The 25,442-nt window shown below is 36.7% G+C and overlaps 1 protein-coding gene across 2 annotated transcripts in view; it reads right to left on the bottom strand.

Annotated features, from left to right (window-relative positions):
• The window catches only part of CTC1 (conserved telomere maintenance component 1), a 283,472-nt gene extending 263,445 nt beyond the window's left edge, over positions 1-20,027 (bottom strand). The window contains exons 1-7 of one of the 2 annotated variants that reach the window (XM_089819190.1): positions 19,832-20,020; positions 17,898-19,621; positions 17,626-17,744; positions 17,468-17,542; positions 17,269-17,347; positions 17,075-17,134; positions 16,057-16,128 (exon numbers count right to left, since the gene is read on the bottom strand). In XM_089819190.1, the coding sequence (XP_089675316.1) occupies positions 16,057-16,128; positions 17,075-17,134; positions 17,269-17,347; positions 17,468-17,542; positions 17,626-17,744; positions 17,898-19,621; positions 19,832-19,898 (2,196 nt within the window). In that variant the 5' untranslated portion in view covers positions 19,899-20,020. Of the gene's footprint in view, positions 1-16,056; positions 16,129-17,074; positions 17,135-17,268; positions 17,348-17,467; positions 17,543-17,625; positions 17,745-17,897 lie in introns of both variants that reach the window. The other variant, XM_089819188.1, reaches the window with a different exon arrangement.
• Positions 20,028-25,442: the final 5,415 nt, after the last annotated feature.

Genomic DNA, 25,442 nt, shown 5'->3' with positions numbered 1-25,442 from the left:
CAACATTTTTAGGTTTTGTTTTGATGAGTTCAGAGAGTAGTGCTACATAGCATGAATGATTCCTTGTTCTCTTGTTTTCTCTGATTACTTCATCAAGTTCTATATGATTTTCTTTTATCATTTTTCTAGCCCAAAGTGGTCTCTTTTTTATGGTTAGGATTTTCAGTGTTCTTAGAATTTGGGATGGAAGGTGTAATATGTTCAGTGTCATTCTCCCTCTCATTTTCTATTGAGGGATTCTCATCTAGTTCAATATTAGGTTCCAAGTATGATTCATCAATGTTCTTGGAAAGATTAAAGGCATTGTCTTCTTCAAAATTTTATATCTCTACTGATTTCAATGGTTCTTTGTCCACGGACATAAATCCTATAACCTTTGGTTGATTCACTGTATACGATGATTTATGCCCTTCTTTCCAAATGGTTTTAATTTGGTTCTCTTTTCTTTAGGAATATGAATATAAACAAGACACCCAAGTATTTTTAGGTGGCTTAAGTTTAGGAGTTGTATTTTCCAATATTGAGTGAGGACATCTATTTTGAATGTAAACTACAATATTAGAAGCTTCAACCCAAAAAGAGGTATGTAGATTTTGATCATGCATCATTACTCTAGCTAATTCAATAATGGATTTGTTTTTCCGTTTTGCAACTCCATTCTGTTGAGGATTATACGGTACAGAAAACTCCCTCTTAATCCCAACAGAAATGCAAAAGTCTTAAAAAAATTCTACGATGTATTCGACTCCATTATCTGATCTTAGGGTTTTGCTTTTCTATCCAGACTAGTTTTCAACTAAGGCTTTGAATTTGGATAACACTTCAATTGATTCCTTTTGTTTAAGAAAGTAAATCCAAGTTCTCCCAGAATAGTCATCTATAAAATAACATAGTAGAGATATCCATTTAGGGAAGGTGCAAACATTGGACCACATAGATCAGTATGAATGAGTTCAAGTACATAACTAGATTTGAGTTCACTTTTGGGAAAGGACCCTTTTGTGTTTTTACCTAGGGCACATCCTTTGCAAATGCCTAAATGATTAGGTTTAAGACTTCGTAATCCTATTACTATTTTTCCTATAGATGATAAGGCGCAGAAATAAAGATGACCTAATCTTCTATGTCGTATTTCATTTGTGTTTGATACTTCATGATTTAGGGTTAAATTTTTATGGTTACAAAGTTTATCTAAACTTCCATCTCTAAATCCAATGGATATAGCTTTCTCAATATTGGAATTCTTTGGCCAAGATAGTACTTTATCTTCTTGGAAGGTGATTTGATACCCTTGGTAAGCAAGATCAAAGATGGAGACCAAATTTCTTTTTATACCAGGTACAAACAAAGCGTTCTTAAGTTGAAGAGTAATATCTGAATTTAGTTGAATTGAACATGATCCAATACCTTTTACCGGGTGTGTAGAATTGTCTCCAATGGTTACTTCTTCAAAGGAGTATCCTTCAAAGCTTTCAAATTTATCTCTAAACCCTATGATATGACGTGATGCTCCACTCTCTATAATCAATGTGTCTTTGTTGGAGTTTAATTCATTTGAGAGTGCTAGATAGAATGCGAAGTTTTCATCTTTTTCATCTTTGATTTCTGCTAGAGCTACTTGAATTTTCTTTCGTTATGGGCAGAAGTTATGAGTGTGACCAAATTTGTCACATTTGAAGTATTGTACTTTTGACCAATCTTGTTTCTTGTGTGATTTGTTGAATTCCTTTCTATTTCGTTTGAATTTCCCTTTCTTTCCTTTATTGTTGGTATTGGCTTGAAGAGCTTGAATGTCTCCCTCTTGATTTACACTGATTCCTCTAGAAACTAATCTTGACTCTTCTTGAGTACATTCGTTTTTAAGTAGTTCAAATTTATGAAGATCAGGTCAAGAACTTAGACCACAAATAAATGTTTGCCAAGTTAGTGGTAGCCCTTTTAGGGCTATAATGCTAAGTTCTTTGTCATCTACTTGATTTCCAGTAGTCGCAAGTTCATCTTTCAATTATGAGATTCTTAAAAAATAAGACATAATTGATTCCCCATTGTTCATTCTGATGTATAGTAGATCTTGCTTCAATATTAGCAATCTACTAGTGTTATTAATTTTGAAAGTATTCTTAATTTTGGAAAACATCTCAAAAGCAGTCTTAAGACATGATATAGAATGGAGAATGTGATCCTTCACAAAATCTATAATAATCTTCATTGCTTTATTGTTGTGTCTTTTTCAAGTTGTTTTGTCTGAATCATTATGTGGTATAGGTTTATTCTTTTCTATGTATTCTTCTAATTCCATCTCTCATAGAATAATCATCACTCGAATTTTCCATGATGCAAAGTTTGAGGCTCCTTCAAGTCTATCTTCTAACCTTACGTGATTCACCATTTTGAATTTGAGATATTTAAAATCTGATATTAAGAATTATATGGTTGAATTTCTTTATCAAGATGGCTCTGATACCATGTAAATGTCCAAGATCTCTGATAGAGTTCAGTTGTGATATTTCTTTATGCAATTTTGTTTCTTTAGACTAATTTAGTGAGTCTAAATATGTTTCAGATTGAGTTTCAAATAAAACTGATAAAAAAAATGTGTAACAATTTGATATTGTTATTTACTTAACTTGTATGATGACCAACCGGTAAGAAAATAGAGCATTGTCGTTTTGATCAATGTCTACAAATCACGGCAGCATCATCATAAATATAAAGTGAAGAGTACATAGCCTCGTAGGGGCATGACTCTACGTGGCCAATGGCCATGTAGGGTCATGTCCCTACGTGGACATGTACCCACTGTCGGCCATATAATATAAGGCCTAAATAACTCTTAACGCAAACTATGATTTGCCCAAACATATATTAATGTGAATATTGGGTGATAAGGAATTTTTGATTATATTATATGCGTGTGTGTGTGTATATGTATGTATGTATGTATATATATATATATGAGTATATAAACATTGATATAACATATATCATTGACTTCTCTAATATATATATAGATAGTCGTACTTAGTATCAATAGCACTTCTACTGAAGCTCTACTTCAACAGATTGAACAATGTTTCCTTATGAAACAATCATAAAAAATAGAAACATTCTATTCTAGAAACAAAAAACTAAATATTAGATACATTCTAATATTTACAGAAGATTACAATAGATAAACATTAAATACTAAACAAAGATAATAGAAACTATCTATTATCGTAATACCCGCCCTTAATGTTTAATCTATCCATAGCACAAAGTTGTCAAAAAGCATAAAAGGTAGAATCTATCAGCTCAAGGTGCTCCGCACTGTTCACTATGGCCTATGAACCGAATTTCTTAGATAGGGCAGTTAAGCTCTTCCGACATTCAACCTTCATGTGCCCAAACTTGTGGCAATAGTTGCATTGAATTTTTTTTCCCGAGAGCCTTCTGAATCTAGAGCAGAGGATGTCTACTTAGAAGACTGTTGATTTTGAAAGGATTTGGTAGCAAAAGCTTGCTCTGTGGAGGTGGAGCTGGAATTGCTACCAAATTGTTGTTTCCACCGATTTTGTTGAAGCAGAAGTGTGCAGAGATCAATGAACTTCATATCAACACTAGAAGACGTGTTGTTGAGAGTCTCAATAAAATGCTCGTAGGACTTTGGTAAACTCCGGAGAGTGATAACCACAATGTCCACTTCCTCCATCTTGCAACCGGTGGCAAGCAACTGATCGCGGATTTCCTGAATCCTATTCAGGTGAGCCTAGAGCGAGGTTCGCTCATCCATGATAATAGAAAACAGAGTGTTCTTCAAGAAAAAAGCTCTGTTTTGGTCAAAAGTCTCATGAAGACCTTTGAGATGTGCCCATATCTCGGCAACTGTCTTGCCGAATGGAATCTGAGAGAGTTGATCATCCCCCACAGATAATTTGAGAAGCATCGCCGCCTCTCAATTATTCAAATCCCATGAATCTTGATCAGTGTCAGGGGCAGTCAGATGCTTTGTAATACCCTCAACAATCTGATCGGTATTCCAATATTCAAAAATTGTTATTATCCGCTACTTCCAAGTGCCATAATTCCTACCATTGAATTTTGAGTTGCTAAACATTTGTCAAAGATGCCATATGTTTTCCAATGAAAAAACATGAGTATCAATTAAGGCATGTGTTTTAATGCAAAAAAAATGGAAGACCCAAAGGATTTGAAGGGTGACCCAGAAGAGACCTCAAAAAACTCAAAAAGAACATGTCGGTTTCTAGATCCGCTAGCTCTAAAATTGAGGCATGGAAAACGAGGCACCCAGAAAAATCAGACGACAACCCAATTGAGCTCTTGAAAAACCCACCTAGAATCTATGATTAGAAGAAAAAATTGAACCCAAAAATTAGGGTTTTCGAACAAAACCCTAGGCAGCGATTGTAATGTCCCCATCTTTGTAGCATGTTAGTGAAGTTCTTGGCCTTTACATTCTCCGAGACTAAGTGGAGAAATAAGGAGAAATTAATTAAATTAATTTCTTATAAAGTCATTAAATATATTAAACTTAAAACGTGACTTTATATTTAATTAATTTAATTTTCTTGAAGCACAATTAATTATGGTATTGCAACAGAGAAGCTTCTAAAGAGTGCATTTTCTAGAAATACAACTAATTATTGTATTGGAAAGGGGGAAGCTTCTAGAGAATGCAATTAAATAATATTTCCTTCTAGAAGGGTGAAGGAAAAGAATAAATAGAGGTGAGAGCTTCACTGTTAATCATCCGATTATTGTGAATTGCATTTGATATAAACTTGGGAGAAGAAACTAAGGTTTATGATTTCAGTCAGCCATTGGAGAACATCAACTCTTAAGTGTTGCAACCATTTGAGGTGGTCAAATATCCACTGAATTTGTTATTTAGCAGAGCTTCAATTCAGGAGTTTTGTTTGTGCTTAAATTGGAGAATACAATTATTGTTGGATACTACAGTACACAAGAACGATGCCACACTACAATACTTATGCTTGATTCATCTCCATCGTTGGGCATCACTATTATCAAATTCCTCTTGTAACTATTAGTAGTTAGCATTGTAATTTTTAGGCATATGATTTTGCTATGATAATTCAACATCAGATTTTGGCATTATTGTAGTCATTATTGTAAGCCTATTTGACTTGGCAAACTCATAGCAACATTGTACATCAGAATGAATCAATAAAGAAGATACATGTTGCATACCATTTGTGTGACAAAATGTCCATTTAATAGCATATATGATCAGCATAATAATTGTATGTCAGTTAGTTGTAGGTATGCATTCCATATCTAGTTTCCATGTATATGCATTGAAAGTACCAAAAGAATTGCACTTGCATATTAGTTCATTGTAAGAGGCATTATAATATCATTTGCAAATTTCTTACCATTCAAAGGCAACATACAAGTGTTTGACAATATTCCTTGAGCTAAAATCAGTCAGTTTGGGCAAGAGATATTACAAAAGTTATGCAGGCAAAGAAACAACCCAAAAAAAATGGCGATTTGATGGAGAAAATGTCTGATTTTCCACAAGGACTGATGTGGTTTGCTGAGATGTCACAGGAGTTTGTAGAGACGTCAAGGAAACAACACAAAAAAAATGCTCAAGAAATCGCACAGAAAATTATAGAACATAATATATTTGTTAGCATGAATGCTAATGCTATGGGGGAGCATTGCAGAACATTGATATGATGCATTTATAATTGCATTTGTCATTGATGACAACATGGTAATAAGTTTGTAAAAGACTGACAGAGTAATGATTGCGAAGAACATGGAATCCAGAGACAGCTATCTTCACCTCATTCACCTGAGCAGAATGGGATTGTTGAAAGAAGAAACAGATCAATTGTTGAAGTAGCAAGAGCTATGTTATTCAAGAATGATGTACCAAAGACTTTTTGGAGAGAAGCAGTCAACACAGCAGAGTACAGATTAGAAAAGATATCGAGAAAACACCTTATGAGTTATGGTTTGGTTCCTCACCATCAGTCAAATATTTCAGAATATTTGGAAGCAAATGCTACATCAAAAGAGATGATGATATAGGTAAGTTTGATCCAAGGAGTGATGAAGGTATGTTTCTTTGCTATTCATTAAAAAGTAAAGCTTACAAATGTTTCAACTATAGAACAAAAACTATAGTAGAGTGCGCAAATGTGAGAATAGATGAAAATTTTGGCACTAAAAAGAAGATGATGGATTATAACTCTAATGAAGATAATTATTCTGGGATGACCAATAGATGTAATGAATAATTTCTCAAGACTAACAATGACTTGCAAAATAATGTGCAAACTGAAGAAGTAAGAGAAGAACAGAGCACAGTAACTGAAATAAGAGTTGAAGTAGCAACTCCTACTCCAAATAAAAATGTGATAAGAAATCATCTTGCTGATCAGATAATAGGAAGTAAAGAAAAAGAGTAATGACAAGAAGCAGAATCAATGAATAACTATGTCTAATATCTCAAGTAGCACCAAAAAGCACAGATGAAGCAATCAAAGATGATCATTGGATAAAAGCAATGGAGGAAGAACTTTAACAGATAATAAAAAATGACACATGGGAATTAGTTCCTAGACCCAAGGACAAAAATGTGATTGACACAAAATGGGTATTCAGAAATAAAATGAATGAACATGGAGATGTAATAAGAAACAAAGCAAGACTAGTATGCAAAGGCTACTCTCAACAAAAAGGAATTGACTATGAGGAAACATATGCACCTGTAGCAAGAACTGAAGCAGTTAGAACGTTCTTGGGTTATGCAACAAATAAAAATTTCAAAGTATATCATATGGATGTTAAGTCAGCATTCTTCAATGAAGAACTTGAAGAAGAAGTTTATATTGAGCAACCAAAAGGTTTTCTTTTGACAGTAGAGAAGGATATGGTTTGTAGATTAAAGAAAGTCTTGTATGGATTAAAGCAAGCACCTAGGACATGGTATGCAAGGTTGGATAAATACTTAGCAAAATTTGGATTTGCTAAAGGAACAGCAGATAGCAACTTATACTTGAAAGAAATAAAAAATGCTTTGTTGATAATCATTGTATTTGTTGATGATATCATTTTTGGAGGAAATGATGAAGCCAATAAAAAATTCTCAAAAGATATGAAGAATGAATTTGAGATGAGCATGATAGGAAAAATGAAATTTTTCTTAAGATTGCAAATTGTTCAAAACAAAGAAGGTATCTTTATTTCTCAGACCAAGTATTTGAAAAATTTGGACTAGAAAATTGTAAACCTATTGGAACTCCTATAGTAACTGGTCACAAGTTATCAAGCAAGGATGAGACACCTACTGTTGAACAAAAGAAGTACAGATCTATGATTGGAGGATTGCAATATCTGACTCATAGTAGACCAGGTATAGCTAATGCAATTAGAATTGTGACAAGATTTCAGGCTGATCCTAAAGAATATCACTACGCAGCTGTAAAAAGGATATTCAGATATCTAAAAGGGACATCTGATTATGGCATTTGGTATGACAGAAGTAATGATTTTACTCTTTGCACTTATACTGATGTTGATTGGGCTGGAGATATGGATGATAGAAAAAGCACTAGTGGAGGAGCATTCTTTCTTGGTGGAAGGTTGGTTTCTTGGCTCAGCAAGAAACAAGATTGAACTTCACAAAGTACTGTAAAGGCAAAATATGTTGCAGCAGCAAACAACTGTAATCAAGTTATATGGATGAAGCAGATGATGAAAGACATTGGAATTACATTCAAAGAGCCTATTATTATTTATTGTGATAATACAAGTACAGTAAGCATGTCTAAGAATCCTATTTTGCATTCTAAGACTAAGCACATCTCTATAAAGTATCATGTGTTGAGAGAGAAAGTTGCAGAAAAAGAAAACAGATTGGAGTATATTAACACTAAAGAACAGATTGCAGACATTTTCACATAGGCCTTACCAAAGGACACATTTGAGTATCTAAGAGTTATGCATGGGGTTATGCCCTTGCCTACTTCTGAATAGAAGATGCAATAGTGCATCAGTCTAGGTTACATAGCACCATTGTTAGACTGGATTGAATGTTGATGCTTCCTCAATGGGAGAGAATCTGTGTTGAATAGAGTCAACAAAGGACTCTTGGTAATTGGTATGCAATAGTGTCTTTAGACACTTCAGTTGTGTTGCCTCACTTTTCACCATGTACCAATTTTGCAAAGTGGAGATTAACTTGTATTGTGTTTAGTTTAGTCGAGTCAGGTGCCCCTTTTCTTCCTCAAGTGATAAGTATCTCCATCGGGTTTTTCATCTTTCCCCTTCTCTCACATTGTATGGCCGGGTGGGTTTTGTATATCATCATGAGTCTTTGGGGTAGCTTAGGACCTTGCTCAATGGAAATTCTTAAAGTATTTTACTTTAGATGAACTTACAAGTCATTTTGTTCCGAACTTATAGAAAGTTGAACTGGCGCAAAATCCAATTTCATCTTCTCCTTGACGGGTTTCGCACCCCGAAGGTGAAACTCTACCGAGGTTCCCAAATGCGATTCTCCAGCTTAAATGAAGAGAAGCAAATTATGTTATGAATAGATCATTCAAGTGTTGCCATGTTTTCGCTACAGGAATCTTTCAAAATTAAAGATGATTAAAAAAGGCATCGACAGAAAACTTAGAAACAGCTTCTCCTCGATAGGTTTCGAACCAAGAAGTCAATTTTCCAAAAAGGCATTTGTAAAAGAATAAAGTGAGCCAGTGGGTCCCACCTTTCACTTGCAAAGTCAATTTTATATTTTCCGAAGGCTTAAAGTAAAGTGGTTAGGGCAGAGAAGGTAAAATGAGGGCAAAGGCGAAAAAGTGGAAATCATCTTCTCCTTTGCGGGGTTTCTACCCTTAAACATAGTTTTCCGCATCCAGCGGAAGATCACTCTTGCAAGCATGGTTATTTGACGAATCGATTACAGGAGGCTAAAAAAAAGTAAGGGAAGCATGTTGATCACTTTGAGGAAGGTATTCTGTTCAAATTCTGGCTGAGCGGAATTTTACTCATGGAGTACTCCATTCTTAATTCTCCACAACTTGGTGGAAAACGGGAAAGTAAGCTGTAATAAAGGAAAATAACCGTTGGGCCAACGGAAACAATGAAAAGACAAGAAAGAATCCATTGTAACCTCCACATTTAATAATCTAACGGATTTATCATTTAATTCATTTGTGCGGCGCAGATTTTAAAGATTAACAGGTTGATTGGAGTTTCTATATAGAGATGAATATAACGGATTTTCAAACTACTGCTTACTCATTTGCACTGTTGTGCTGTTAAGTTGAATATTGATTCTGAAATCCCCACAGATACAAAGTTCTCTCTATCTTATTTTGAGTTTTAAGATTTCCAATTTATCTCTACCTCAGTCGAGATGGCAACAAGATTTGTTGGATTCGATGGATTGGGCGGAATCAAATCTACATGGCAAAATATCACAGACACTTCACTCCGTTTCTTTGACATGCAAGATTTCCAAAGAAGGTTGAGGACGGAACCAATGCATCCCATAACGAAGAAACTCCGAAGAAGTGGGCGAGTAAAAGCAGTTGGATTTCCCGTAGCAATACAAGCTCCGGAGCTAATTATTGAATGTATCAATCACTATAACCCAGATACGAAGCAAATCTTATTGCCTGATCAAACGGTGTTAATCTCAATTGATAGGCAAGCAGTGGTCAATTGTCTGAGGATTTCAGAAAGAGAGGAATTCTCTGAATTAACAATTGGAGGAGCTATGTCTGAATTCTCTTTGAAGAAGATGATGTGGCGAAAGGAGATCATGAGTTCTTGGTTCCAAAAGCCAAGGGGAGGTAAAAGTAAAGTTCCTAAAACCCTTTTTGGCACTGATCTCAAGCCCGAGATCGTAGACATTCTAGTTCTTGTGCATCGATTGAAAGGTGAGGTTGAAGCCCTTAACTTTGTAGAACAATACTTCTTTTTGGTGCAAATTATTTGCTCGGATACACAATATGTTGACTGGGCATATGAGGTAAGTGTGCATCTGTCTAGGGCTCTCAGTGCAGACAAGTTCTACAAATCATTTTATATGTCTTCTTTCTTGATATATATGTTGGCTTCCCTACAATTATGGCCAAGCCTTCCTAGAATAGAGAATTTTCCAGATGATGTAAAGAGTTATGAGTTTTACCCATGCTTGCAGTTACAGAATAGTTATGCAAAATATATCAGAGTTAATGATGCATTTACAATGAGGTTTTGCAGAGAACTCCAAGGGTGTTCGGAGAGGAGATTCAGCCTAGAAGCAATGGCGGCCATTAGTCAATTGGGTAGTTATTTCATCCAATTCTCATCCTTTTCATATTTGCATCTTGCAGCTTTCGATGGATTTCCCCTGAAGCTGCCCAGATATCCAGATGACATGATCGTGCTCATTGAGATCGTGAGACAAGCAATCCAGGTGAATGTGTTGAGTGCCAGTTTGAAGAAAAAGGGATACGAATTTGCAATAAAAGTTGGGGCATACAGTTGTGAGTCTCGATCCAATGCCAAAAACATGCTCAAGACATTCGAGAACAAGTTCAAATTAGAAGAATATGAAGTGGTGAGGCCTATGTTTGACCCAAATGGGTATGCCAGAGATGTGCTTCAAATTGGAAGCATGATTAAGCATGTTACTACTGTGGAAGATTATTGGGCAGATTGTAAAAATGAGTTGGAAAGTCGTGATCAGGCTTTTGATAGATTGACGATAGAACAAATAAAGACATATGGCATTAACTTAGATGTGGAAGGGCTAGAAGATCATGGGCAAAATATGTATAGTAATACATATTTGACCAAATTGAGAAATACCCCAATCAGTTCCGAGCCATATGTTGATGTGGAAGAAGACCTTGATGTTATGATGGCCCGAATTGTCAAAAGAACCAGAAAGTGGGTTGAGTGGACAGCAAAAAAGGGTCAGAGTAGGAGCAAGACTACTCAAGCTTCTCCAGCCACTGCTACTCCCACTTCTTCTCAAAGTGCCACACCTAGTGTTACAACTTCGGCTGCTCAAGGACCTACTCAATCTGCAGGAGGAGGTGACCAACCCCCGGAGAAAAACATCTCAATAGCTCCAACTTGCCAAGGCGGTCCTCTACCAGTTATTGGAGCCCAAGCCAGCACCGAAGAAAAGAGGACCGAAGAGCCGAAAGATGGTGTTACTGCTCCAGTTTCACCTCCTCATGTGACTGCTACTCCATCGCCTCATCATAGCCCTGGCCTATCTGCAAGCGCTCCCTTTTTGAAACCAATTGGTTCCCCCATTCAGATAGTAGAGATCGAGGATGAACAGAGTAGTAGCAGCGGATCCACTGAATCTGACGAAGCCGCAAGGAAAACTCAAGAGCAAGGGAAAGCCCCGAGTTCTTCTAGGCTTCTATTTCAGGATCCTAAGAATCCTTTTTCTGCAACTTCAGCGCCAGTGACTCCGGTGAAGAAGAAGATGTTCAGTATAGAGTCACTTGGGGCTGCTTCTAAAGTGATCAGCACAGAGTCCTGGCTAGAAGACACCTTAGAAAGGAAGAGAAAGAGGAAAGAGGAGAGTATCCCTGCAAAGGATACTGTGTCTCAAGCAGTTCGCTCTGGATCTACAGTAGTGAAAGCTAAGAAGCAGAAGACTTTATCCATACTTGGGCAAGATCCAGAGACAAGACACTTAACAATGGAGGTAGCAAAGCCAAACAAAGCAGGGAGAATTGAGGACATGACACCCGATGATTTCACTCTGCATTCGATTGATCTTGGAGAGGCTAGGCATGATACAAAGGTTGGCCTATGGAGATCAAATAATGAGGTGATAGAAGAACAATTGGAGGACCTCAAATTGTCAAAAATTAGAATGAAGGCCAAGATTGAAGAATTGAAAAAAATTTATTAGGCAATTGGTTGTTCCATTGGCAACCATTACTGGTGTGCCTGCCACTGAGAACCCTACAGCAAAAGAAGTGCAAGCCTTCATCTCACAGCTTCAGAAGGAAAGGCATTTTGGCCAGATCGGAAGAGAATGGATTGAGAAACTCAATGCAGATGGAACTGCTCTGATTGATCAAATTGGAAATATTATCCTTCGTTTGGAAACTGAGAAGGATAATATCATATCTAATCACAACACTTTGGCCGCAGCGAAGGCAAGGTGTGATGAATGCATTTCTCTCCTGAATATAGTCATCCAAATGAAGGCAAAAGAGGCAGTTGAAGCAAACATTTTGAAAAAAGGGACTAAACCTTTGTTCGAATAGCTTCAAAACATGCAATTTAAGCAGGAGATGATTCAAGAGGCTGAAGAAGGACTCAAAGAAACAAAGGAAAAAGTGAGGAAGACCCAAGACAGAGCATTCGAACTCATGCGAGGATTACACACTGACCCACAAAACAATGGGCAAGGGAAAGCTCTCATTGGGGTAGAAGTAATGAAAAATAACTTCTCCACATACTTGAGTAATCTATCTAGAATGACTTCAAGCGGTCAAAACAGAGTGGTAGAGTTGCAAACGCTTGGTGGATACGTACATGTGGCTGCTAGAGAATTGACAAGTCAGCTAAATGCAGTGAAGGAGTTGGCTCAAGAGCATTCGAAGTGGCTCTTAACATTCACTATGTACATGTGCCTAGTCACGAAGAAATGATTCCAATTATAGTAGCTGCTAAGGCATATAGAGCAAAAACTGAAAAGGGAAAGAAGTCTAAGTGATTCAGTTGACACTCCCTTTTCATTCTCTGATGTAAATTTTGCAAATTTTGTAAATTTTGTAATACGACAAACTGGCATCTTGCCATTCGTCATCCTCAGAAGATGAACCGATTAAAATTCCTATTGTAACGGTCATCTCTCAACTCTATATGTATGAAGTGGAATGATTAATGAAAGGTCGGCAAATTTTTGGTGTGAAGTACATTTTGTTGCAGAGTCAATTAAATGGTATTTATGTCAATCATTTTCTGTTCCAGTAGGTATTGTGTTCAATTCATGTTTCCTTTTCATTTTACAGAGAATTAAGGAGGAACAGAGCTTCTTTCCCCTATTTTCAAGATCATGAATGGATGTGATAAGTATTGTTATGATTCATTCGGCTAAAAGATTTTGTTAACGTTCCTGATTTATCAATTATAGTTTAGATTTGAATTTCGGCTTATTCTAGCCTTATGCGAATAGATTTATGGATTCATAAGACGTGTGGGTACGTGAATCTATTTCAGTATTGAGAAGTTTTCCTTGCCTGAATTAAGTTCTAGTTAGGTTTAATTTGGTTTGCCTCTTCTGCTCTTAGAGCATACCCCGCATTAGTTTTAGGAATAAAACATAATTCATTGAACATCATTCACATAGGGAGCTGTACCTACCAATTCAGAGAGAAGCCAGTAATCACAGAGCGGCTTTTCAGCTGTTGTATTCAAATATTATTCCTAATTTGAGGCATTAAGAGTCATATTTTCACAAGAAACAAGAAAGGACAAATCTGTTTACCAACAAGTTGTTTATGGATTTATATAGAAAAGTTGTAAAACAACAAACTGGCTCGTGGTCATGCTGATAAATTATTGTATGTTCAAGCAATTGAACCATTTGTGTATTATCTTTGACATTGATGTCAATGAGGGAGAAGTATGGCATGAAAAACATTACACTATGGGAGAGAAGTATTGCAATGGGGGAGAAGCATTGAGGTGAATTAAGCATGAAGCAAGATTTGATTGATGAAGAGGACTTGAACTTGTTGGTATTCTTGGAACTAGATGTTTTTCATCTATGTTGCCATCAATGCCAAAGGGGAAGATTATTAGCATGAATGTTGATGCTATGGGGGAGCATTGCAAAAAATTGATATGATGTATTTATAACTGTGTTTGTCATTGATGACAACATAGTAATAAGTTTGTAAAAGACAGACAGAGCAACAGACTGTGATTTTTGTATTGAGAACATTATATTACTTTTCTGATGATGCACAATTGCCAGCGCATACTACATTGTGTATTTGTTACAAGGGCAAGTGCACAAAATCTAATGTAACAATGTAAGGAAGATATGGTTGATCTATAGAGAACCGTATGGAAACAGAGTACTAGGAAAGCAATTCCTATTGTATGATTGCTACAGTTCATTACAATTGTAGTGAAGAGTTGCGCAGTGAACTGGAGATAGTATACTGACCATCAATGACGTTAGAGTGCACATGTACGAAAGTCGCACATGTGAAAGTTTGTGTATAACTGTGAGCTGACAGCATTAATTAAATGTGTATTTCATTTAATTAACATGTGGAAAGCCGACTCAAGGATTTATCATTGAGCATGGTATAAAGGAAAGATGTTTTCCGTGTTTTACATATAGGGAGAAAAGAAGACTTGCGAATTTTTGAGCAGCAAAGCGATACAAAAGCAGAGTGACCTACCAATGTGTGTAAGTGACCTTAAGGGTTATTGTTATTGAGTTCAGAGTTCCAAATCTGATTGCATGATCTGAAGGTGAAGAAGTCCAACGTACTAGACAGAGGAAGAAGTGGAAACTTGTTACACATCTATTATTCTGAAAGGAATAGTACCAAGGTCAATAGGACAGTGGGTTCATTGATCTGATCCTGAAGCTGTTTGGACAGGGGGTTCAGCTGTCTTCCACAACTCCAACAGGTTGGAATCTCCTAACAAGGATTCAAAGTCTCCTAACAGGAACTCTTTGTACTAAATGTTGTAATAAACTCCTAACAGGGTCCATCCTCTAACAAGGAATATTCATATTAGTACATCATTTTCTGGGCATCATTCCCACCGGGGTTTTCCCTCTGATCAAGGGTTTCCCTAGTCAACATATCTGGTCTAATTGTTTATGTGCATCTCTTTATGGTTGTTGTTTACTTTGGTTGAATGGTCAAGATTGTTTAAGAGGATAAATGTTTTAAATTGTCATATAACTGATTTACAACACCCCCCCTCTCAGTTATATTGGTGGACTATTGTTTCTAACAATATTTACATAGTTTATTAAAATATTGGATACTACATTACCCCTATGGCATACCAAATACTTGTTAATGCACAGGTCTGCTGTTTATATCAATTTGATCTGCTGCTTATACTCAGTTATACATCGCTCCAGAAGGGATGAAGAGGCACCACTTTCTCAAGGTATGTATCTCCTCATAATTGAGTTGTCCCATCTTAACTTAATCACTGCACCATGAATATAATTATTGCTTTAAACAAATGACTGTTTTGGTAAAGTAATCACTGCCTCTAAATATATTGTAATCAATGTTCTTCATAATAAGAATCATTGACTCTTAATAAAACTCTCAGAATCACTGACTCTTAATAAGACTCCCAACCACCACCTCTTATTCTGTTGTTAGTTATCTAACTCTTTGACAAGCAATTAATATAATTTATAGGTGTCTTCCCATGATGAACCACTGTATGATAGATGTAATTCAGCAATCTATGCATATTTAATTTACTTCTAACTTTTGTTACTGAATATAATTCATTTACTAAATCCATGCCTTAACAGATTGAATCGGTGGAGTTACGAATTTGAATAGTCTGCTGACTGTGGACTTCCTATATATATGTTTTTTATCTGCTATTCAGTTCTTAGGGTCAGAGAAATGACATTAAGGACAAGATCAAAGAGTCCAACATAGTTGTGGCTTTGCGAGTGAGGTCCAACAGTCCGCAGTTCACAGTTCGAGGATAACTACCATTAAAAGAACATTGATCTTATAATTGTACAAATAAAAACAATCAGGGGTACTGGAAAGATAGCATTGATTTAGTCAAGGCCTAACATATTACCCTTTACGAAATTACAAAAGTAATTGAACAGACCAGAAAATGAAAGGTTGGAAATGAAGGGAACAGAAAAGGTATCCAAAGGTTATCAACTCGAAAACACATTGAAAATTCTAGATATCACCGTACATTGTTTTATAAGCATAAATGATGAGATTGTTTTAATTGAAGTCCTTAAACATACCTATTCAAAGATTAAAAAATCAACAGTCAAAACAAAATGGAACAACCTCTTACCAATTGAAATATGGTTGGACTCGGTTTGCCTATTCGACAAGAATTGTGGTTGAAGAATTCCTTCATTACATCCTATCCAAATGAAATTTGGTAAGAATGATCAAATCTCATACATCAAGAAAATCACAATATGAAATTATAGACCAGAATAAATTTCAGACATCAACATCAAGCAGCATATGTTTTTCAAATATATAATAATCAAATCCACAAGTCGTGAACATTTAGAAAAAGTTTCGGAAACAAAAAAAACACAACTGAGTAATATATTACTGTTTTATGAATGTTATTTGGCTGGCCATGGCATAGTTGTTAAGCAGAACAAACACTAAAAACCACTCATGATGAATTGGCATCAAAACCTATTGGGCAAACCTCCCATGTTAAGCAGTTGTAGTAATGTGGTTTAAAAACAAACAACGTTGAGTGCAAATCATTGCTATTCTTGATGGAAGAGGTAGCTCTCTACCTTTCTTTAAGTGTGATAGTGAGCTTCTCTGCATATATGGACACAGATGGCATGGGAGAGTGTTTGCTAATGTACCTATTGAAAAGAACATATAATGAATGCTTGCTACATTGTGTTAATTAGAACCCTCAAGTGGCAAAAAACTTGTATAAAAAAGGGTTAGAGTTAGGGATTTCAAATGGTAGGACATGAAAATTGCTTCTTGCAACGGTATTGAGCTGTAAGGGATTACGGATTGTAATCAGGTCGTAATCACTAGATCATAATAATATTGGACTCGCTGTTTGGTGGACATAGCCTAGGGATTGAGTGAACCACGTTAAATCTTGGTGCCTTGTGTTCTCTTCTGTGCGATTTATTATTTTCTGATATGGATTATATTTGCATGTAATTGTTATTTTTGTCTGTGTTTAATCCTAACAATATGAGCCTAAGATGAGGAAGCTAAGAAGGATTAATGAAATTAATAATAAAATAAACACAGTCATGAAAATACGAGGAGCAGTGCAGAACACATGGAGAAAGAGAATCAGATAATCAATACATTACCCGATGCAATATAAATGGAGAGCACCAATTTTGAACATATTTCTGGACCATACCTTCACGCTGGCAAAACCTCACAGAGTGTGCAATTTTTATTAACTAAATGCATGAAATTTTATTTTAGAATAAATTTGAAAACTACAAAAGCCACACTTGAAAAACTATTCTAGTTACAAGAAAAATGTTTATTAGAATACCTTTTTTGAGCCTAGAATCTCCTTCTCAGAGAAAAATCCCTGAAACTTACGCCTGAAGCATATGGTTATGAGTAACACCCTGTAGCACAATCAGAAGAATAGTTTGAAAATGCAGCCAAACGACAATGAAGTTAACCAGGAGACTTACATTATTGAAGTTATAGGAATAAGGAGCATTGTGGGAGGGCATCTAAATCACCAAAATGCAGCTGTAAAAGGAAGAGACTCAATATATCTACTTAATAGGCTCCAAGAATGAGGTCTAGTATTAAACCTGCATTAACAATGAGTGCAATGATTTTATAATTTGTCTTAAAAAAAATTGCTATAAAACATAATTTGTGGAAATTTTCTTACATTGTTCTAAGGGGTGAAAATGATTTGACAGCAACATGTGACCTGAAGCAAGAACCAAGCAACAATATTTTCTCGAATGCCAACTGTATCTTTATGAAGTGGACATGCATCAAAGCAAGCTACCAAATATTGCAACCCAGAAGAATAAAATGAGTTTTAACAAAAGTTTAGAACTAAGAATTAGACATTCAATAATGTGTCCAAAAACTTCAAAATGCACATTGCCTACAATATACCAACATTCAGGAGCACATTCAGTGCCTGACACTTACAAGCATCCCAGTTCTAAGTCCTTGCACTTGAGTAAGAGGTTGGTGGCTAAGGAGAAGCCACACATTCTTGTCTAGTTCTACAAGTGAGCCCTGCATATGTATACTAATTACAACACCAACATACGAACCTGTACTGCCTTGTCCCTGCCCTTGTTCATTCAGCTTGCCAATTAACGTTTTAGGAATTTCTATACCAGAGGGTGGATCAGATGTATTACTTCCTGAGCATCTGCTCATGTCAACATTTCTTGACATAAGTGATTGGCAATTATCCGAATTAGGTGGGGTCTTAGATAAACCAGCTGCCAGGCATGTTCGAACTACCCCATTTCTACTGTGAGTAAAGACATCTGATATCTGATGATCTGAGACAGACTGGTTGTTTAACTTCTTGGAGGATAGCAAAGACAGTAAAGTTGTTCTTGTAGCAACAAAGATATTGTACGTAACCTTTTCACTACCTATAAGAATTGCTTTCCTCTTGAGCCCTGTAACGATAAGGCATTTACCAAATAATCCTGATAGAACAACCCGCCAACCAGCAATCGAGCCAGTAAAGTAAACAAATGTAGGTTCTATAGAAGTGTGAATTTTTCCTGCAATGCCAGACAGGACTTCTGAGCTAATTTCACATTGAAATTTGTGATTGCATGCTTGGAGTTCTATTACAAAGCCAAGCTCAACTCTTTCTGCTGCGTTTTCCTTTGAATTATTACAAATGTCTTCTTCTCTATCCTGTAAATTTAATAATCGAGTTTCTTTTCCTTTCACAACATCAGTGGTATTTTCTTCTTCTGACAATAAGAGCTTTGCATTTTTGTGTAAACTTTTTGAGTTCTTATCAAAAAGGTTGGCATCGCCTCCTTTGATATCTCCCACGCTGTGAATTCTCCGCTTTTTGACAGATTGGCTTCTGTTGCTTTCATCTATGAGACTTGCATTTGGGATCTGGTTGTGACCATGCTTGGAGAAAAGCCCTTTTGTCATTTCAGATACAGTCAGGTCGGAAGATGAAGAAGAAGCTCTTATTTTCCCTGTCAAGCCCATTACGATATCTATAGCCATATCATCATGTTTTACATTAGGCCCAACTGGACATTCATTTCCGCCAATCATCCTATCAAAATTATTGAGTATAATCTCATCTTGGTTGCACTTCTCTTTATCGAGCTTTCCCCCAATTATGCTGTCACTATTTTTGTGTGCAGCGTGGTCCTGATTGCTGTTATCTTTGTTAAACGTCCCCTCAGTTGCGCTGTGGCTATTATTACGTGCAGTCTCATCCCGATTGCAGCTCTTTTTATTGGATTTTTCCCTGATTACGGTGTCACAGCTATTGAGTGCAGTCTCATCCTGATTGCACTTATATTTATCGGCCTTACCCCCAATAATGCCATCACTATTGGGTACAGACTCATTTTCATTGAGCCTCTCGTTGCAGGGTTTTACACAAGGAAGGTAAAAAAGGGGGCTTATTGCACACAATCTGCCACGGACTGTAGTGCAGCTACTGCGTAGTCTGTCTCTCTGTGTATCTGTGCGTATCTCAGGTGGGGCGACACACGTGTCATTTACAGTGGCCAACCTCCATTTGTAAATTTCAAGGCATCCACTACCCGTGGTATTGGGTATAAAATTCCATGAGAGAATGTTGATTTGGCGACCAATGACACAGGGATCAAGATGAAGCACCACGCAACATACAGTGCGAGTGTTGGTGTGGTCTGCAAAAGTGAGAGAGTCAGCATTCCCTAAGTGAATTGTTCCACGAATTAGAGTTGGGTAATTAATAGAGTTTAGAATTTTCCCATGTCTTTCATTCATATTGGCAGCGCAAGGTTTATGAGAACGCTTTCGCTTCTTGTCAGTGACGTTGGTGGAGGATATGGTTGGAATGGATATGGAAGAGGAGGAAATATGTAAAGACAGTGCACCTGTAAGCGGACAAGAGTATTGGAGGAGATCTTGGATGGAGAGAAGTGTGTAATCTTCCATTTTCATACGCTTACAGCCTAGCGTTATTGACCATTATCGGCGATTCCTTCCTCCTGAAGATCAACATATTGCCGCCCTTTCACTCTTTCACTCTGGACCACGGCAGTTTTGTGATGGAGTTTGATTGTCACAACTGACCGCGAAACTTTTTCAAATTATGCGTGTTAAAGAGCGGTTGCAGTGCCCTTTCACTCTTTCACTCTGGACCACGGCAGTTTTGTGATGGAGTTTGATTGTGAGAACTGACCGCGAAACTTTTTGATATGGTATGATATGATACGATAGATTTTAATGACATTCATGAGATTAAAGTAGACTATAGGACCCATGCAATCACCCTCCTGAGTCAGGAGCGGAACTAGTCAATTGTAAAGTTTTGGTTAACTTGTCTCTCCTTCTCTGAAGTTTGGTAATCAAATCCACTGCTCTCTTCACTTGATCTTCCTCAAATAAATAGTTGAAGTCCTTGTTCTGCAGTATTTTTGTATAACTAGATTTGATGTCATTGTAAGCCAGGCAATCTTTGACAAAGTGTTGCTCTGTCTCAACTATTCTCATATTACAAAATAAACATGTTCTGTCTGCCCACTCTTCCTTTGGAACTTGCCACCGACCAGTTTCACATCGCAACTGATGTAAACTAGTTCAAAGTTGTGCCATCAACATTTTTGCTTTCCAGTTAATAGGTGCTCTTATATAGGCCTTTTCATCATGACTAGAAGTGGGATTAAATTATTTAATGTAATAAAAAATTTTCCACCCTATGCGTCTTGTCCATAGAATATTGCGAAATTTTTCATTGACAAACTTTTTTATTTCTATAATGTTATCCGGGCAAGTTTGGATGTTGATCTCCCATTTTCGCATCCATTTGTCATTTTGCTTCATCCATGTGCTTTTCCGCCTCACAAGTTCTTTCTCTATGATCAACTTGGGCCAACGATGTGTTTCCAGCCCTTAGGTTTTCTTTAAGTAGCTTATCATCCGGACCAAAGCAACGGCTTCTAATGGAAAGGAACCCACCTCTGCCAAAAGGATCTCATACGGAACTGTGGTCTTGACTTTAAGATTGCATGTGATGAAGTGTTTTTGAATTCTTTCTACTTGCCACCATTTCTGTTCGGACATACTACCTCCCCACACTTCACATCCGTATAGAATAACCGGAGTGACTAGCAAACCAAAAAGAGTTTTCATGGTCGTCCAATCCCATAATTCTACGTTCCTACACTTGTTTTGTAAAGAGTATAACGCCTTCCAGCCCCCTTGGATCCTTTTTGATCTGCAAGTATCCCAATTGAGTTTGTTATGAAAATCGATGCCCAAGTATTTGTACTCTTCCACAGTCTCAAGTGGTCTATTTTCAAATAGAAACTCATCTTGAATGCTCCTATTCTTCTTCAGCGAGAAGATCATAATTTTGGTTTTGCTAGTGTTAACTTGCATTCCTACTTCATGAAAAAAAATTTCTAGTGCTGTCAAGTGCTCTTTCAAACCTTTAGCTGTTCTAGCAAGAATTATGAGATCATCTGCATATAAGAGCAATCTTATCACAAAGTGGGCCAGCTGCACCCCCTCACCATTGGTCTTGTTTATCCACTCTTCTAACTTGTCAATATAGAGCCCGAACAATGTTGGAGATAGCGGACACCCTTGCTTAACCCTGATGTTGCTGTCAAAATTTTCTGATAGCCCTTCTGTCGTTCTGATTTTAGCTTTGCCCTGCTCATATAATCTGTAAACCGCTGACCTAAGTTCTTTAGGAACTTCCAACTCTTCCATTCTATCCCATAATTTATTACGTGGCACTATGTCAAATGCTTTTTTAAAGTCCACGAAACAACAAAAAGCCTTGTTCCTCGGAGTGTCCCAAACTTTCTCAATCAAGTGTCTAAGAGTGATGTCATGATCTATAGTAGAGTGTTTTGGTCTAAAGCCTGCTTGCCCTATTGCACGTTTGCCTTTCGTTTCAGCCCAGTTGCTGATTTTTTCAAATTATGCGTGTTAAAGAGCGGTTGCAGTGCCCAGGGTAGGTCTGTATAGGAAAGGAAAAGGAAAGAGGGTTTTATAATAATCCACGACACTATGCCATAGTTTTTGAGTTTATGTATGGTGTTTACGTATGTACGCCGCTACAAACGAGGCGTACATACCCTACCCCCCAGTGGGATTTGAACTTGTGACCTCTCTTTCAAGGGTACAAATTCTCCACCACTAGGCCAACAAGTTCTATATAATATTTGCTACGAAAGATTTTGAATTATTCTTTTCTACAATTAAAAATAAAAAATTGGACATAGTCATATAGCAACATGAGGTTAGAAGTTAAAAGTTACAACTTATTATAGATTTTTTTAAGTTCTTAAATAATATATTTTATTTAGAAGAAAATTGGGATAATTAAAGTTTTAGATTTTTTTTTAGTTCTTAAATAATATCTTTTATTTGGAAGAAAATTAGGATCATTAGTGTCTAGATGTTTTAGGTGTATGGTCTATGACTAATCTATCATCTTCATTTAGATTGGGAGAATTTATTATGTTAAGATTTTTTGTTTAAGGTCAAGGATTAATTAATTTATATTTCAACATGTTTTATAAGTAATGTTTGTTTATCAAAATACTAGCACTTGCACCTATGAGGAGCAACGGTGACGCCGATAATTAGATATGTTTGTGTGGTATATATTGGTTGGCAATGGGGAGACTTTCAAAGATTTGGAATTGCCAATTACTTTCAAACAACATCATACTTCCTTCCATTCCAACATTAAATAAAAATAAATAAAAAATATAAATGAACTAAGAACTCAAGCAAACTAGCATTATCATTTACTTTCATCTCATGTGCATGTCGTATGATGTAAGCTATGTTTGAGTGCATGGAGACATTATGTTTAGCTCTTTCAGATGATAAAGATGAGGTGTATTATTTTGATAGAGGGAGGATGTTGATGCACAATTAGGTGAACCGATTTACTTTCTCATTATTGAAGTTCCTTGCCCTTTTGAAGCTTCAAATTGGCCTTGACGAAGTGCAGGTGCTCAATAAGTTGATTCATATACTCCTCTTAAGATCCTTCATCCTTCAATATTTGTTCTTGAACATTTAACCAATGTCCCTTGCTTGGCTCTTACCTGTTTTCCTCCTTCTCCGATAACCATCTTAACAGCTTCGCAAATTTCTTCTCTTTAAAAAGCCCCGTCCTTTTTGTGCCCAACTTCAATCCCAACATTTAATCCATAGACAACCAACCATACATTATGACTGATCAAGTTGCATGGGTGAAGCTATGGGAAGCAACCCATTGTTGAATCCTTCCATTATAGAGTTCCATCCGCAATGAGTCATAAAGCTCCCAACACTAAAATAGGCCAATACCTCCCTTTGTGGGACCCATCCTCTTATGACAATGCCCCTCTTCCCAACCCTCTCTAAAGATCCCTTGGAGAGCAAAGTTGGAAAGCTATGTAGGGCTCACAAGAACGGATGTCAATTGGCTTTCATTTCCAATGCCACCTCAACATTATTTTACTCCCTTAAAAAGTATTTGCTCCCAAATGACACATAGACTATAGACCTAGATGATTGCTTGTCCAACCACATCGTCACATCCAAGTCAACCTTCCCTTCAAACACATACAACAGTGAGAGAAGACCAAGTGTAATAGTGGGTTTTTCGATTGCCTTCCCAAAATATTCAACATAGTTGCCCTCTAGCTTAGTGTGTGTTTTGACAACCATGCAATCACAAGCATCTATATCACGCGAGCAGTGCTCGGTGTAACTAGTAACATCTAGTTTATGGGCCCCATTAAAGACTAAAATCGTCCCCACCTCATAGAGCTTCAATGTGACTGTAATGTTCTCGTTATAAAATAAATAAATAATCAAAGCTTGGTTTATTAGTTGATTGATTTAGTATATCATGGACCCATTTTTATTTTTGTTTCCATGGGTGTTGTCGGTGCTATCTTTGTTAACCCTTAGGAGTTTTTCTGAAAGGTATTTAAGTACAATGTGTAGGTAGCTGTTGTTATGAGATTTTGAATTATTTATTTTATGCTGCGAATTCCTGTTGGAGTTCAATATTGATTGCCATTTCAAAAGTGAAAGATCTTTCCTACTTGGCTATTTCAGTTTCAGTGAGATTCAACCCTCACCCTATCCCATTGTGTTTTATTTTGCTTCAGATCTGGCACATCTGGGGTGCCATCTTGTTGGAACATATTTGTGATTGAAACTGCAATATTATATATATATATATTCAATTCATTCTATGTATTTGGCAAGATTACATTCAAATCCTTCCAGATTATTAACATTGTTTCCTATGGCATAGAAGGAAGTTGACGCCATCACCCCACCCCCCACAAACATCTCATATAGCCTCCAAATACTCCATTTGTATGGTCTTAAAACCCCGTACGACCTCCATCACTCCCATCGTATGACCAACATCCATATGGCCTCCAAGCACTTCACCTGTACGATCTTGACATTCCATTCAACCCCCAACAAGCCCATTGTACAAAAAACATCTCTTTATGGCTTCCCAGTCTAACAAACCATACGATCATTCCTCTTACCATGTGCTTACCTCATGACACTGTACGACCCAAAACTAGGTACAACAGACACTGGAAAAAGGCATTACACCGAGTTCAATCTCCAGTAGGGGTTCAAGACATTACAGTGGTATTAGAACCATAGATCCTACTAGTCTATGGATAGTGAATGAATGTTTATAGCCAGAAAAGAAAGAGATCCCACTCAGTTGATAGAATAGCAGATCAAGAACCCACTCTTACCGAAGTCATGGCACTATTGAGGGATATTTTGAGGAATCAAGCATAGATCAATGACACTCAGCTGTGAAAATTCCTATCTTAAATGATTATTAAACTACCAAAAATTAATTCATGACTAATATCGAAAAATAACGCAACTGCAACTTCACTTATAAAAATACGAAAAGAAATAAGCAACACAATCAACACAATATTTTTGGACAATTTGTCCCTACAAAAACCCTTAAGGGAAAACTAGTTCTACGTATAAGGAATTATATTAACTTCAGCAAATAAAGAGATACAAAATCCCTTGTCTTACATTGGCAAAACTCTGAAAACCTCCCAATTTCTCATGTTGATATTCCTCCACTGCTATCCCTAATGCTATCATTTGTGCCCTCACTAACACTACAAGACTATTGGCTATCACTACAAATGATTCTACAACTCATATTCTCCAAATGCCCCCCTGATCCCCTTTCATACTACTCCTGTTGGAAAATCAATGGCTAAGATTGATTTTCAATCGATGGTTGAGATTAAAACAACTTAACAACCCTAAACAAGTTTGTTTCTAATTGCTTCTAAAAGTGGCCAATTAATTAACAAATATTTGTCCCAACTCTAACTATCTAGTTAGTAAAATAATTACTTGCTAAATAATAGCATGTGGATGAACTGTTGACCAAAGCTAACAAACTAAAACTCTCTCTTAGCGAGGAACTTGTTCTACATAACTCCTAGCTTATCTCTAAAG

This window comes from Cupressus sempervirens, chromosome 3 (genome assembly GCF_028749045.1).
Source record: "Cupressus sempervirens isolate cs-2001-9-10 chromosome 3, ASM2874904v1, whole genome shotgun sequence".
NCBI classification, from domain to species: domain Eukaryota; kingdom Viridiplantae; phylum Streptophyta; class Pinopsida; order Cupressales; family Cupressaceae; genus Cupressus; species Cupressus sempervirens.
Note: the sequence above shows the minus strand (reverse complement) of the source record. Positions and strands in the feature narration are given on the sequence as shown.